At 36.3% G+C, this 18,785-nt stretch overlaps 1 protein-coding gene across 2 annotated transcripts in view; it reads left to right on the plus strand.

Annotated features, from left to right (window-relative positions):
- Positions 1–1,246: 1,246 nt before the first annotated feature.
- The window catches only part of TVP23C (trans-golgi network vesicle protein 23 homolog C), a 55,009-nt gene continuing 37,470 nt past the window's right edge, over positions 1,247–18,785 (plus strand). Inside the window, exon 1 of one of the 2 annotated variants that reach the window (XM_053710149.1) lies at positions 1,247–1,310. In XM_053710149.1, coding sequence (XP_053566124.1) covers positions 1,299–1,310 — 12 coding nt within the window. In that variant the 5' untranslated portion in view covers positions 1,247–1,298. The other variant, XM_053710157.1, reaches the window with a different exon arrangement.

The following is an 18,785-nucleotide window of genomic DNA, read 5'->3' on the forward strand; positions in this document are numbered from 1 at the left end:
CTGAGGCCATCAGTAGCCCTAACTAATCACTGACCCAATCAGTAGCCCTGAATATTCACTGACCCTCACTGAGGCAATCAGTAGCCCTGACTAATCATAAGCCCCATCAGCACCCCCTGTAATTCCTATAAGCACCCCCTCTATAACCTACATAAGCCCCATCAGCATCCCCTGTAACCCCCCAATAAGAACCCCCTGTACCCCCCAAATAAGCCCCATTAGCTCCCCCTGTAACCTACATAAGCACCCCCTGTAACCTGCATAAGCCCCATCAGCACCCCCTGTAACCTACATAAGCACCCTCATTAGCTCCCCTGTAACCGGCATAAGCCCCATGAGCTCCCACTGTAACCCCACCAATAAGAAGCCTCTTTAACCCCATAAGCACCCCCTGTAACCTGCATAAGCCCCATCAGCACCCCCTGCAACCCCCCCCAATAAGCACCCCGTGTAACCTACATAAGCCCCATTATGTAACCACATAAGCACCCCCATTAGCTCCCCCGTAATCTGCATAAGCCCCATCAGCACCCCTGTAACCTACATAAGCACCCCATTAGCTCCCCCTGTAACCTGCATAAGCCAAACAGCTCTAACTGTAACCCGCATAAGCCCCATCAGCTCCCACTGTAACCCCCAATAAGAAGCCCCTTTAACCTACATAAGTCTCATTAGTTCTCCCCGTAACCCCCATTAGCTCCCCTGTAACCTGCATAAGCCCCATCAGCTCCCACTGTAACCCCCAATAAGAAGCCCCTTTAACCTACATAAGTCTCATTAGTTCTCCCCGTAACCCCCATTAGCTCCCCTGTAACCTGCATAAGCCCCATCAGCTCCCACTGTAACCCCCAATAAGAAGCCCCTTTAACCTACATAAGTCTCATTAGTTCTCCCCGTAACCCCCATTAGCTCCCCTGTAACCTGCATAAGCCCCATCAGCTCCCACTGTAACCCCCCAATAAGAAGCCCCTTTAACCCCATAAGCACCGCCTGTAAAAACCATCAGAAACCCGGTAACCCACATAAGTCCCAGAGTCCCGGTAACTCGGCTCAATGTCGTGAAGGAGCAACTTGGAAATTGAATAGATCAATGTAGGTGTAGGCGGGCAAACCAAACGGACCAATCAGATAATACATAGGAATTAGAAATAGGCGTTACGGCATTATCTGATTGGTCCGTGAAGTCACTGGCTGGACAACCAATAGGGTTGTGTTGCCAGCGTGCCCCTAGCGCCTTGTCGGAAATGTCTGCGTGTCCCGGAAGTGAGTTGATTCAGTATTTCCGGATTGTGTGAGAGATGATGAGACAGGTGAGGGGATAATCTGCTGGTACCGGGTGTTTCTGTCACCCTGATCATGTTTACATATGTATGTGCGTGACACCGTTTGTTTATATGTGTCACTATATGTGTATGTGATACTGTGTATATATGTGTCACTGTGTGTGTATATATGTGTCACTGTATGTGTATGTGATACTGTGTATATATGTGTCACTGTATGTGTATGTGATACTGTGTATAGATGTGTCACTGTATGTGTATGTGATACTGTGTATATATGTGTCACTGTATGTGTATGTGATACTGTGTATAGATGTGTCACTGTATGTGTATGTGATACTGTGTATAGATGTGTCACTGTATGTGTATGTGATACTGTGTATAGATGTGTCACTGTATGTGATACTGTGTATATATGTGTCACTGTATGTGTATGTGATACTGTGTATATATGTGTCACTGTATGTGTATGTGATACTGTGTATATATGTGTCACTGTATGTGTATGTGATACTGTGTATATATGTGTCACTGTATGTGTATGTGATACTGTGTATATATGTGTCACTGTATGTGTATGTGATACTGTGTATATATGTGTCACTGTATGTGTATGTGATACTGTGTATTTATGTGTCACTGTATGTGTATAGATGTGTCACTGTGTGTGTATGTGATACTGTGTATATATGTGTCACTGTATGTGTATAGATGTGTCACTGTGTGTGTATGTGATACTGTGTATATATGTGTCACTGTATGTGTATAGATGTGTCACTGTGTGTGTATGTGATACTGTGTATATATGTGTCACTGTATGTGTATAGATGTGTCACTGTGTGTGTATGTGATACTGTGTATATATGTGTCACTGTATGTGTATAGATGTGTCACTGTGTGTGTATGTGATACTGTGTATATATGTGTCACTGTATGTGTATAGATGTGTCACTGTGTGTGTATGTGATACTGTGTATATATGTGTCACTGTATGTGATACGGTGTATATATGTGTCACTGTATGTGTATGTGATACTGTGTATAGATGTGTCACTGTGTGTGTATGTGATACTGTGTATAGATGTGTCACTGTATGTGTATGTGATACTGTGTATAGATGTGTCACTGTATGTGTATGTGATACTGTGTATAGATGTGTCACTGTGTGTGTATGTGATACTGTGTATAGATGTGTCACTGTGTGTGTATGTGATACTGTGTATAGATGTGTCACTGTATGTGTATGTGATACTGTGTATAGATGTGTCACTGTATGTGTATGTGATACTGTGTATAGATGTGTCACTGTATGTGTATGTGATACTGTGTATATATGTGTCACTGTATGTGTATGTGATACTGTGTATATATGTGTCACTGTATGTGTATGTGATACTGTGTATATATGTGTCACTGTGTGTATATATATGTGTCACTGTATGTGTATGTGATACTGTGTATAGATGTGTCACTGTATGTGTATATATGTGTCACTGTGTGTGTATGTGATGCTGTGTATATATGTGTCACTGTATGTGTATAGATGTGTCACTGTGTGTGTATGTGATACTGTGTATTTATGTGTCACTGTATGTGTATAGATGTGTCACTGTGTGTGTATGTGATACTGTGTATATATGTGTCACTGTATGTGTATAGATGTGTCACTGTGTGTGTATGTGATACTGTGTATATATGTGTCACTGTATGTGTATAGATGTGTCACTGTGTGTGTATGTGATACTGTGTATATATGTGTCACTGTATGTGTATAGATGTGTCACTGTGTGTGTATGTGATACTGTGTATATATGTGTCACTGTATGTGATACGGTGTATATATGTGTCACTGTATGTGTATGTGATACTGTGTATAGATGTGTCACTGTGTGTGTATGTGATACTGTGTATAGATGTGTCACTGTATGTGTATGTGATACTGTGTATAGATGTGTCACTGTATGTGTATGTGATACTGTGTATAGATGTGTCACTGTGTGTGTATGTGATACTGTGTATAGATGTGTCACTGTATGTGTATGTGATACTGTGTATAGATGTGTCACTGTATGTGTATGTGATACTGTGTATATATGTGTCACTGTGTGTGTATGTGATACTGTGTATATATGTGTCACTGTATGTGTATATATGTGTCACTGTGTGTGTATATATGTGTCACTGTATGTGTATGTGATACTGTGTATAGATGTGTCACTGTGTGTGTATGTGATACTGTGTATATATGTGTCACTGTATGTGTATGTGATACTGTGTATATATGTGTCACTGTGTGTGTATGTGATACTGTGTATATATGTGTCACTGTGTGTGTATGTGATACTGTGTATATATGTGTCACTGTATGTGTATGTGATACTGTGTATATATGTGTCACTGTGTATATATGTGTCACTGTGTGTGTATGTGATACTGTGTATATATGTGTCACTGTATGTGTATGTGATACTGTGTATATATGTGTCACTGTATGTGTATGTGATACTGTGTATATATGTGTCACTGTATGTGTATGTGATACTGTGTATATATGTGTCACTGTGTGTGTATGTGATACTGTGTATATATGTGTCACTGTGTGTGTATGTGATACTGTGTATATATGTGTCACTGTATGTGTATGTGATACTGTGTATATATGTGTCACTGTATGTGATACTGTGTATATATGTGTCACTGTATGTGTATGTGATACTGTGTATAGATGTGTCACTGTATGTGTATGTGATACTGTGTATAGATGTGTCACTGTATGTGTATGTGATACTGTGTATAGATGTGTCACTGTATGTGTATGTGATACTGTGTATATATGTGTCACTGTATGTGTATGTGATACTGTGTATATATGTGTCACTGTGTGTGTATGTGATACTGTGTATATATGTGTCACTGTGTGTGTATAGATGTGTCACTGTGTGTGTATGTGATACTGTGTATATATGTGTCACTGTATGTGTATGTGATACTGTGTATAGATGTGTCACTGTATGTGTATGTGATACTGTGTATATATGTGTCACTGTATGTGTATGTGATACTGTGTATATATGTGTCACTGTATGTGTATGTGATACTGTGTATATATGTGTCACTGTGTGTGTATGTGATACTGTGTATATATGTGTCACTGTGTGTGTATAGATGTGTCACTGTGTGTGTATGTGATACTGTGTATATATGTGTCACTGTATGTGTATGTGATACTGTGTATATATGTGTCACTGTATGTGTATGTGATACTGTGTATATATGTGTCACTGTGTGTGTATGTGATACTGTGTATATATGTGTCACTGTATGTGTATATATGTGTCACTGTGTGTGTATGTGATACTGTGTATATATGTGTCACTGTATGTGTATATATGTGTCACTGTATGTGTATGTGATACTGTGTATATATGTGTCACTGTGTGTGTATGTGATACTGTGTATATATGTGTCACTGTATGTGTATGTGATACTGTGTATATATGTGTCACTGTATGTGTATGTGATACTGTGTATATATGTGTCACTGTATGTGTATGTGATACTGTGTATATATGTGTCACTGTGTGTGTATAGATGTGTATGTGATACTGTGTATATATGTGTCACTGTATGTGTATGTGATACTGTGTATATATGTGTCACTGTATGTGTATGTGATACTGTGTATATATGTGTCACTGTGTGTGTATGTGATACTGTGTATATATGTGTCACTGTATGTGTATGTGATACTGTGTATATATGTGTCACTGTATGTGTATGTGATACTGTGTATATATGTGTCACTGTGTGTGTATAGATGTGTATGTGATACTGTGTATATATGTGTCACTGTGTGTGTATAGATGTGTATGTGATACTGTGTATAAATGTGTCACTGTGTGTGTATAGATGTGTATGTGATACTGTGTATATATGTGTCACTGTGTGTGTATGTGATACTGTGTATATATGTGTCACTGTATGTGTATGTGATACTGTGTATATATGTGTCACTGTATGTGTATATATGTGTCACTGTATGTGTATATATGTGTCACTGTGTGTGTATGTGATACTGTGTATATATGTGTCACTGTATGTGTATGTGATACTGTGTATATATGTGTCACTGTATGTGTATATATGTGTCACTGTGTGTGTATGTGATACTGTGTATATATGTGTCACTGTGTGTGTATGTGATACTGTGTATATATGTGTCACTGTGTGTGTATAGATGTGTATGTGATACTGTGTATATATCTGTCACTGTGTGTGTATGTGATACTGTGTATATATGTGTCACTGTGTGTGTATATATGTCACTGTATGTGTATGTGATACTGTGTATATATTTGTCACTGTATGTGTATATATGTGTCACTGTATGTGTATATATGTGTCACTGTGTGTGTATATATGTGTCACTGTTTATATGTGTCACTGTGTGTGTATGTGATACTGTGTATATATGTGTCACTGTGTGTGTATGTGATACTGTGTATATATGTGTCACTGTATGTGTATGTGATACTGTGTATATATGTGTCACTGTATGTGTATATATGTGTCACTGTATGTGTATATATGTGTCACTGTGTGTGTATGTGATACTGTGTATATATGTAAAAGGTCAGAAGGTAGTTAAGCGCTAAGAGCAAGGTATGTGGGAGGATGTTATATATCTATAGATAAAACTATATATCGGTGTATATAGTGGATATAAAATCTAATACTGGATAGGTGATAAGTGCTGTGTACGTATCAGTATTTGGAAATAAATATATAAAGTGAATAAAAGATAAAGGAAGCAAGGAAAGTACAATTGGGGATACAATTTATTTAAAATAGGTTTAAAACAATATATCAAATATGTGACAGTTAAAACATTTGTATCTAAAAGTATAGGGACGTCTCCCTTATTCGTTACTGTTTAGTAACACTTGGTAAAAGAGATCAAATGGCAGTGTAAAGTACTTGCGTTTTAAATTGCTGTTAGCAACTGTGAGATGAAAATGTATCTCCTTAGATGTTCAGTAGAGATTTGAAGTAGCAGTCGGGTAGCGGCCGCGTTGTATGCGGTTTGGCGTGGCGTTACCAGATGGTATTGATTTGCGCCTTTTTTGTAGCCGGTGTGACGTCACTAAAGCCGGTTGTGTGCGGCGTTTCTGTGGTAGCCCCTATTCCGCAAAAAAATTGTCTTGATAAAGCCCACGGGCGAAACGCGTTGAAAAGATGTCTTGATAAAGCCCACGGGCGAAACGCGTTGACTGAGACACTGTGCTATTTGTTTTTTAGCCTTTGTTTATTTCACTATACTACACATTTGGAGGACGTTTACCCTATGTTCTTGTGCCTGGTCACATTTATATAGGAACATCAGAGTCGTTACTAACGACCGCAAAGATCTCCCAGTCACTATAAAGTGACCGCAAAGCCATTCTAAGACTTTCTAGACGCTTAGTCATTTTTTAATGACCGCAAAGACACACCTGCCTCAATAGTCGTTTTCAACGACCGCCAAGTTTTCGACATTAAAGGATCCACCAGTTGCTACTAGCAACCAAAGGGAACAAACTGCTCTTTTAGTCGCTACATCGCGACCGCACAGTCAGCACAATTTGAGGATCATTTCATCCCTAAACTGCTTTTAACCATCAAGTCATTTATTTTGACCGCCAAGTTCCACAGTTTACTCCCCCAAGACTTCCACAATTTTTTTGCGGAATAGGGGCTACCACAGAAACGCCGCACACAACCGGCTTTAGTGACGTCACACCGGCTACAAAAAAGGCGCAAATCAATACCATCTGGTAACGCCACGCCAAACCGCATACAACGCGGCCGCTACCCGACTGCTACTTCAAATCTCTACTGAACATCTAAGGAGATACATTTTCATCTCACAGTTGCTAACAGCAATTTAAAACGCAAGTACTTTACACTGCCATTTGATCTCTTTTACCAAGTGTTACTAAACAGTAACGAATAAGGGAGACGTCCCTATACTTTTAGATACAAATGTTTTAACTGTCACATATTTGATATATTGTTTTAAACCTATTTTAAATAAATTGTATCCCCAATTGTACTTTCCTTGCTTCCTTTATCTTTTATTCACTTTATATATTTATTTCCAAATACTGATACGTACACAGCACTTATCACCTATCCAGTATTAGATTTTATATCCACTATATACACCGATATATAGTTTTATCTATAGATATATAACATCCTCCCACATACCTTGCTCTTAGCGCTTAACTACCTTCTGACCTTTTGCTCTCGATTTCTTGCTTTCCTGGAGGGGAATTCAGTAGTTAAGCCGGTCTGTTCTTCTCTAGCGCTTAAAATCTAATTGTCAACTGCACTGTGTATATATGTGTCACTGTGTGTGTATGTGATACTGTGTATAGATGTGTCACTGTGTGTGTATAGATGTGTATGTGATACTGTGTATATATCTGTCACTGTGTGTGTATGTGATACTGTGTATATATGTGTCACTGTGTGTGTATGTGATACTGTGTATATATGTGATACTGTGTATATATGTGTCACTGTATGTGTATGTGATACTGTGTATATATGTGTCACTGTGTGTGTATGTGATACTGTGTATAGATGTGTCACTGTGTGTGTATGTGATACTGTGTATAGATGTGTCACTGTATGTGTATGTGATACTGTGTATAGATGTGTCACTGTGTGTGTATAGATGTGTATGTGATACTGTGTGTGTATGTGATACTGTGTATATATGTGTCACTGTATGTGTATATATGTGTATGTGATACTGTGTATAGATGTGTCACTGTATGTGTATATATGTGTATGTGATACTGTGTATAGATGTGTATGTGATACTGTGTATATATGTGTCACTGTGTGTGTATGTGATACTGTGTATATATGTGTCACTGTGTGTGTATGTGATACTGTGTATATATGTGTCACTGTATGTGTATGTGATACTGTGTATATATGTGTCACTGTGTGTGTATGTGATACTGTGTATATATGTGTCACTGTGTGTGTATGTGATACTGTGTATATATGTGTCACTGTGTGTGTATGTGATACTGTGTATATATCTGTCACTGTATGTGTATGTGATACTGTGTATATATGTGTCACTGTATGTGTATGTGATACTGTGTATATATGTGTCACTGTATGTGTATGTGATACTGTGTATATATGTGTCACTGTATGTGTATGTGATACTGTGTATATATGTGTCACTGTATGTGTATGTGATACTGTGTATATATGTGTCACTGTATGTGTATGTGATACTGTGTATATATGTGTCACTGTATGTGTATGTGATACTGTGTATATATGTGTCACTGTGTGTGTATGTGATACTGTGTATATATGTGTCACTGTATGTGTATGTGATACTGTGTATAGATGTGTCACTGTATGTGTATGTGATACTGTGTATATATGTGTCACTGTATGTGTATGTGATACTGTGTATATATGTGTCACTGTATGTGTATGTGATACTGTGTATATATGTGTCACTGTATGTGTATATATGTGTCACTGTATGTGTATGTGATACTGTGTATATATGTGTCACTGTGTGTGTATGTGATACTGTGTATATATGTGTCACTGTATGTGTATGTTATACTGTGTATATATGTGTCACTGTGTGTGTATATATGTGTCACTGTGTGTGTATGTGATGCTGTGTATATATGTGTCACTGTATGTGTATGTGATACTGTGTATATATGTGTCACTGTATGTGTATGTGATACTGTGTATATATGTGTCACTGTATGTGTATGTGATACTGTGTATATATGTGTCACTGTATGTGTATATATGTGTCACTGTGTGTGTATGTGATACTGTGTATATATGTGTCACTGTGCGTGTATGTGATACTGTGTATATATGTGTCACTGTATGTGTATGTGATACTGTGTATATATGTGTCACTGTATGTGTATATATGTGTCACTGTGTGTGTATGTGATACTGTGTGTGTATGTGATACTGTGTATAGATGTGTCACTGTGTGTGTATGTGATACTGTGTATAGATGTGTCACTGTATGTGTATGTGATACTGTGTATAGATGTGTCACTGTGTGTGTATAGATGTGTATGTGATACTGTGTATATATCTGTCACTGTGTGTGTATATATGTGTCACTGTATGTGTATGTGATACTGTGTATATATCTGTCACTGTATGTGTATGTGATACGGTGTATATATGTGTCACTGTATGTGTATGTGATACTGTGTATATATGTGTCACTGTATGTGTATGTGATACTGTGTATATATGTGTCACTGTATGTGTATGTGATACTGTGTATATATGTGTCACTGTATGTGATACTGTGTATATATGTGTCACTGTATGTATATATATGTGTCACTGTATGTGTATATATGTGTCACTGTGTGTGTATGTGATACTGTGTATATATGTGTCACTGTGTGTGTATGTGATACTGTGTATAGATGTGTCACTGTGTGTGTATGTGATACTGTGTATAGATGTGTCACTGTGTGTGTATAGATGTGTATGTGATACTGTGTATATATGTGTCACTGTGTGTGTATAGATGTGTATGTGATACTGTGTATATATCTGTCACTGTGTGTGTATATATGTGTCACTGTATGTGTATGTGATACTGTGTATATATGTGTCACTGTATGTGTATGTGATACTGTGTATATATGTGTCACTGTATGTGTATGTGATACTGTGTATATATGTGTCACTGTATGTGATACTGTGTATAGATGTGTCACTGTATGTGATACTGTGTATATATGTGTCACTGTATGTGATACTGTGTATATATGTGTCACTATATGTGTATGTGATACTGTGTATATATGTGTCACTGTATGTGTATGTGATACTGTGTATAGATGTGTCACTGTATGTGATACTGTGTATATATGTGTCACTGTATGTGATACTGTGTATATATGTGTCACTGTATGTGATACTGTGTATATATGTGTCACTATATGTGTATGTGATACTGTGTATATATGTGTCACTGTATGTGTATATATGTGTCACTGTGTGTGTATGTGATACTGTGTATATATGTGTCACTGTATGTGATACTGTGTATATATGTGTCACTATATGTGTATGTGATACTGTGTATATATGTGTATGTGATACTGTGTATAGATGTGTCACTGTATGTGTATGTGATACTGTGTATAGATGTGTCACTGTATGTGTATGTGATACTGTGTATAGATGTGTCACTGTATGTGTATGTGATACTGTGTATAGATGTGTCACTGTATGTGTATGTGATACTGTGTATAGATGTGTCACTGTATGTGTATGTGATACTGTGTATATATGTGTCACTGTGTGTGTATGTGATACTGTGTATATATGTGTCACTGTATGTGTATATATGTGTCACTGTGTGTGTATGTGATACTGTGTATATATGTGTCACTGTGTGTGTATGTGATACTGTGTATATATGTGTCACTGTATGTGTATGTTATACTGTGTATATATGTGTCACTGTATGTGATACTGTGTATATATGTGTCACTGTGTGTGTATGTGATACTGTGTATATATGTGTCACTGTATGTGTATGTGATACTGTGTATATATGTGTCACTGTATGTGTATATATGTGTCACTGTGTGTGTATGTGATACTGTGTATATATGTGTCACTGTATGTGTATGTGATACTGTGTATATATGTGTCACTGTGTGTATGTGATACTGTGTATATATGTGTCACTGTGTGTGTATGTGATACTGTGTATATATGTGTCACTGTGTGTGTATATATGTCACTGTATGTGTATGTGATACTGTGTATATATGTGTCACTGTATGTGTATATATGTGTCACTGTATGTGTATGTGATACTGTGTATATATGTGTCACTGTGTGTGTATGTGATACTGTGTATATATGTGTCACTATATGTGTATGTGATACTGTGTATATATGTGTATGTGATACTGTGTATAGATGTGTCACTGTATGTGTATGTGATACTGTGTATAGATGTGTCACTGTATGTGTATGTGATACTGTGTATATATGTGTCACTGTATGTGTATGTGATACTGTGTATATATGTGTCACTGTATGTGTATGTGATACTGTGTATATATGTGTCACTGTATGTGTATGTGATACTGTGTATATATGTGTCACTGTATGTGATACTGTGTATATATGTGTCACTGTATGTGTATATATGTGTCACTGTATGTGTATGTGATACTGTGTATATATGTGTCACTGTGTGTGTATGTGATACTGTGTATATATGTGTCACTGTGTGTGTATGTGATACTGTGTATAGATGTGTCACTGTGTGTGTATGTGATACTGTGTATAGATGTGTCACTGTGTGTGTATAGATGTGTATGTGATACTGTGTATATATGTGTCACTGTGTGTGTATAGATGTGTATGTGATACTGTGTATATATCTGTCACTGTGTGTGTATATATGTGTCACTGTATGTGTATGTGATACTGTGTATATATGTGTCACTGTATGTGTATGTGATACTGTGTATATATGTGTCACTGTATGTGTATGTGATACTGTGTATATATGTGTCACTGTATGTGATACTGTGTATAGATGTGTCACTGTATGTGATACTGTGTATATATGTGTCACTGTATGTGATACTGTGTATATATGTGTCACTATATGTGTATGTGATACTGTGTATATATGTGTATGTGATACTGTGTATATATGTGTCACTGTATGTGTATGTGATACTGTGTATAGATGTGTCACTGTATGTGATACTGTGTATATATGTGTCACTGTATGTGATACTGTGTATATATGTGTCACTGTATGTGATACTGTGTATATATGTGTCACTATATGTGTATGTGATACTGTGTATATATGTGTCACTGTATGTGTATATATGTGTCACTGTGTGTGTATGTGATACTGTGTATATATGTGTCACTGTATGTGATACTGTGTATATATGTGTCACTATATGTGTATGTGATACTGTGTATATATGTGTATGTGATACTGTGTATAGATGTGTCACTGTATGTGTATGTGATACTGTGTATAGATGTGTCACTGTATGTGTATGTGATACTGTGTATAGATGTGTCACTGTATGTGTATGTGATACTGTGTATAGATGTGTCACTGTATGTGTATGTGATACTGTGTATAGATGTGTCACTGTATGTGTATGTGATACTGTGTATATATGTGTCACTGTGTGTGTATGTGATACTGTGTATATATGTGTCACTGTATGTGTATATATGTGTCACTGTGTGTGTATGTGATACTGTGTATATATGTGTCACTGTGTGTGTATGTGATACTGTGTATATATGTGTCACTGTATGTGTATGTTATACTGTGTATATATGTGTCACTGTATGTGATACTGTGTATATATGTGTCACTGTGTGTGTATGTGATACTGTGTATATATGTGTCACTGTATGTGTATGTGATACTGTGTATATATGTGTCACTGTATGTGTATATATGTGTCACTGTGTATATATGTGTCACTGTGTGTGTATGTGATACTGTGTATATATGTGTCACTGTATGTGTATGTGATACTGTGTATATATGTGTCACTGTGTGTATGTGATACTGTGTATATATGTGTCACTGTGTGTGTATGTGATACTGTGTATATATGTGTCACTGTGTGTGTATATATGTCACTGTATGTGTATGTGATACTGTGTATATATGTGTCACTGTATGTGTATATATGTGTCACTGTATGTGTATGTGATACTGTGTATATATGTGTCACTGTGTGTGTATGTGATACTGTGTATATATGTGTCACTATATGTGTATGTGATACTGTGTATATATGTGTATGTGATACTGGTGTATAGATGTGTCACTGTATGTGTATGTGATACTGTGTATAGATGTGTCACTGTATGTGTATGTGATACTGTGTATAGATGTGTCACTGTATGTGTATGTGATACTGTGTATAGATGTGTCACTGTATGTGTATATATGTGTCACTGTGTGTGTATGTGATACTGTGTATATATGTGTCACTGTGTGTGTATGTGATACTGTGTATATATGTGTCACTGTATGTGTAGGTGATACTGTGTATAGATGTGTCACTGTATGTGTATGTGATACTGTGTATAGATGTGTCACTGTATGTGTATGTGATACTGTGTATATATGTGTCACTGTGTGTGTATGTGATACTGTGTATAGATGTGTCACTGTATGTGATACTGTGTATATATGTGTCACTGTATGTGTATGTGATACTGTGTATAGATGTGTCACTGTATGTGTATGTGATACTGTGTATATATGTGTCACTGTGTGTGTATGTGATACTGTGTATAGATGTGTCACTGTATGTGATACTGTGTATATATGTGTCACTGTATGTGATACTGTGTATATATGTGTCACTGTATGTGATACTGTGTATATATGTGTCACTGTATGTGATACTGTGTATATATGTGTCACTGTATGTGATACTGTGTATATATGTGTCACTGTATGTGATACTGTGTATATATGTGTCACTGTATGTGTATGTGATACTGTGTATATATGTTCACTGTATGTGTATGTGATACTGTGTATATATGTGTCACTGTGTGTGTATATATGTGTCACTGTGTGTGTAGTGATACTGTGTATATATGTGTCACCTGTATTTGATCTGTGTATTATGTGTCACTGTATGTGTATGTGATACTGTGTATATATGTGTCACTGTGTGTGTATGTGATACTGTGTTATATGTGTCACTGTGTGTGTATAGATGTGTATGTGATACTGTGTATATATGTGTCACTGTTGGTGTATGTGTACTGTGTAAATATGTGTCACTGTTATGTGTATGTGATACTGTGTATAGATGTGTCACTGTGTGTGTATGTGATACTGTGTATATATGTGTCACTGTATGTGTATTGATACTGTGTATATATGTGTCACTGTAATGTGTATGTGATACTGGTGTAATAGATGTGTCACTGTATGTGTATGTATACTGTTATAGATGTGTCACTGTATGTGTATGTGATACTGTGTTTAGATGAGTCACTGTATGTGTAATGTGATACTGTGTATATATGTGTCACTGTGTGTGTATATATGTGTCACTGTGTGTGTATGTGATACTGTGTATATATGTGTCACTGTGTATTATGTTGTCACTGTGTGTGTATATATGTGTCACTGTGTGTGTATGTGATACTGTGTATATATGTGTCACTGTGTGTGTATAGATGTGTCACTGTATGTGTATGTGATACTGTGTATATAGTGTCACTGTGTGTGTATGTGATACTGTGTATATATGTGTCACTGTAATGTGTATGTGATACTGTGTATAGATGTGTCACTGTGTGTGTATGTGATACTGTGTATATATGTGTCACTGTATGTGTAGTGATACTGTGTATAGATGTGTCACTGTGTGTGTATATATGTGTCACTGTATGTGTATGTGATACTGTGGTATAAATGTGTCACTGTATGTGTATGTGATACTGTGTATATATGTGTCACTATATGTGTATGTGATACTGGTGTATATATGTGTCACTGTATGTGTATAGATGTGTCACTGTATGTGTATGTGATACTGTGTTATATGTGTCACTGTAGTGTAGTGTGATACTTGTGTAAATATTTGTCACTGTATGTGATACTGTGTAAATATGTGTCACTATAGTGTATGTGATACTGTGTATATATGTGTCACTGTATGTGATACTGTGTATATATTGTCACTGTATGTGTTATGTGATACTGTGTATATATTCTGTCACTGTATGTGATACTGAGTAATATATGGTCACTGTATGTGTATATATGTGTCACTGTAATGTGTATGTGATACTGTGTATATATGTGGTCACTGTAAGTGTATGTGATACAGTGTTATATATGGTGTCACTGTATGTGTATGTGATACTGTGTATAAATCTGTCACTTGTGTGTGTATATATGGTGTCACTGTATGTGTAATGTGATACGGTGTATATATGTGTCACTGTATGGTGTAATTGATACTGTGTGTATATGTGTCACTATATGTGTATGTGATACTGTGTATATAGTGTCACTGTATGTGTATGTGATACTGTGTATATATGTGTCACTGTATGTGATACTGTGTATATATGTGTCACTATATGTGTATGTGATACTGTGGTATATATGTGTCACTGTATGTGTATGTGATACTGTGTATATATGTGTCACTGTATGTGTATAGATGTGTCACTGTATGTGTATGTGATACTGTGTATATATGTGTCACTGTATGTGTATGTGATACTGTGTATATATGTGTCACTGTATGGTGTATGTGATACTGTGTATATATGTGTCACTGTATGTGATACTGTGTATATATGTGTCACTGTATGTGATACTGTGTATATATGTGTCACTGTATGTGATACTGTGTATATATGTGTCACTGTATGTGATACTGTGTATATATGTGTCACTGTATGTGATACTGTGTATATATGTGTCACTGTATGTGTATGTGATACTGTGTATATATGTGTCACTGTATGTGTATGTGATACTGTGTATATATGTGTCACTGTATGTGTATATATGTGTCACTGTGTATGTGTATATATGTGTATGTTGATACTGTGTATATATGTCACTGTATGTGATACTGTGTATATATGTGTCACTGTATGTGTATGTGATACTGTGTATATATGTGTCACTGTATGTTGTATATATGTGATACTGTGTGTATAGTTGTCACTGTGTGTGTATGTGATACTGTGTATATATGTGTCACTGTATGTGTATGGGATACTGTGTATATATGTGTCACTGTATGTGTATGTGATACTGTGTATTATGTGTCACTGTATGTGTATGTGGATACTGTGTATATATGTGTCACTATATTGTGATGTGCTACTGTGTAGTATATGTGTCACTGTATGTGATACTGTGTGTATATCTGTCACTGGTGTGTGTATATATGTTCACTGTATGTGTATGTGATCCTGTGTATAGATGTGTCACTGTGTGTGTATGTGATACTGTGTTATATATGTGTCACTGTAATGTGTATGTGATACTGTGTATATATGGGTCACTGTATTGTTATGTGATACTGGTGTATATATGTGTCACTGTAGTGTATAGATGTGTCACTGTATGTGTATGTGATACTGTGTATATATGTGTCACTGTATGTGTATGTGATACTGTGTATATATGTGTCACTGTTGTGTGTATGTGATACTGTGTATATATGTGATACTGTGTATATAGTGATACTGATGTAAATATGTGTCCCTGTATGTGTATGTGATACTGTGTATAGATGTGTCACTGTATGTGTATGTGATACTGTTGTATATATGTGTCACTGTATGTGTATGTGATACTGTGTATATACTGTGTCACTGTATGTGTATGTGATACTGTGTATATATGTGTCACTGTGTGAATATATATGTGTCACTGTTATGTGTATGGTGATACTGTGTATAGATGTGTCACTGTATGTGTATATATGTGTCACTGTGTGTGTGTATGTGATGCTGTGTATATATGTGTCACTGTATGTGTATAGATGTGTCACTGTGTGTGTATGTGATACTGTGTATTTATGTGTCACTGTATGTGTATAGATGTGTCACTGTGTGTGTATGGTGATTGCTGTGTATATATGTGTCACTGTATGTGTATAGATGTGTCACTGTGTGTGTATGTGATACTGTGTATATATGTGTCACTGTATGTGTATAGATGTGTCACTGTGTGTGTATGTGATACTGTGTATATATGTGTCACTGTATGTGATACTGTGTATAATGTGTCACTGTAATGTGTATGTGATACTGTGTATATATGTGTCACTGTATGTGATACTGTATGTGTATGTGATACTGTGTATATATGTGTCACTGTGTGTGTTATGTGATACTGTATGTGTATGTGATACTGTGTATATATGTGTCACTGTATGTGTATAGATGTGTCACTGTATGTGATACTGTATGTGTATGTGATACTGTGTATTATGTGTCACTGTATGTGTATAGATGTGTCACTGTATGTGTATGTGATACTGTGTATATATGTGTCACTGTATGTGTATGTGATACTGTGTATATATGTGTCACTGTGTGTGTATGTGATACTGTGTATATATGTGTCACTGTGTGTGTATGTGGATACTGTGTATATATGTGTCACTGTATGTTATGTGATACTGTGTATATATGTGTCACTGTGTGTGTATATATGTGTCACTGTGTGTGTATGTGGATGCTGTGTATATATGTGTCACTGTATGTGTATAGATGTTCACTGTATGTGTATGTGATACTGTGTATATATGTGTCACTGTATGTGTATGTGATACTGTGTATATATGTGTCACTGTGTGTGTATGGTGATACTGTGTATATATGTGTCACTGGGTGTGTAATGTGATACTGTGTAAGAATATGTGTCATCTGTATGTGTATGTGATACTGTGTATATATGTGTCACTGTATGTTATAGATGTGTCACTGTATGTGTATGTGATACGTGTGTATATATGTGTCACTGTATGTGTATGTGATACTGTGTATAGATGTGTCACTGTATGTGTATATATGTGTCACTGTGTGTGTATGTGATGCTGTGTATATATGTGTCACTGTATGTGTATAGATGTGTCACTGTGTGTGTATGTGATACTGTGTATTTATGTGTCACTGTATGTGTATAGAGTGTCTCTGTATGTGTATGTGATACTGTGTTTATATGTGTCACTGTATGTGATACTGTATGTGGTATGTGATACTGTGTATATATGTGTCACTGTGTGTGTATGTGATACTGTGTATATATGTGTCACTGTATGTGTATAGATGTGTCACTGTATGTGTATGGTTACTGTGTATATATGTGTCACTGTATGTAGTTATATGTGTCACTGATGTGTATATATGTGTCACTGTATGTGTATGTGATACGTGTTATATGTGTCACTGTATGTGTATATATGTGTCACTGTGTGTGTAATTGATACTGTGTATATATGTTCACTGTATGTGTATATATGTGTCACTGTGTGTGTATGTGATACTGTGTAATATGTGATACTGTGTATATTATGTGTCACTGTATGTGTATGTGATACTGTGTATATATGTGTCACTGTATGTATGTGATACTGTGTATATGTGTCACTGTATGTGTATGATATAATGTGTATTATGTGCACTGTATGTGATACTGTGTATATATGTGTCACTGTATGTGTATGTGATACTGTGTATATATGTGTCACTGTATGTGTTACTGTGTATATATGTGTCACTGTATGTGTATGTGATACTGTGTATATATGTGTCACTGTGTGTGTATGTGTGATTACTGTGTGTATATGTGTCACTGTGTGTGTATGTGATGCTGTGTTATATGTGTCACGTGTGTGTATGTGATACTGT

This window comes from Bombina bombina, chromosome 1, assembly GCF_027579735.1.
Source record: "Bombina bombina isolate aBomBom1 chromosome 1, aBomBom1.pri, whole genome shotgun sequence".
Classification (NCBI taxonomy): Eukaryota; Metazoa; Chordata; class Amphibia; order Anura; family Bombinatoridae; genus Bombina; species Bombina bombina.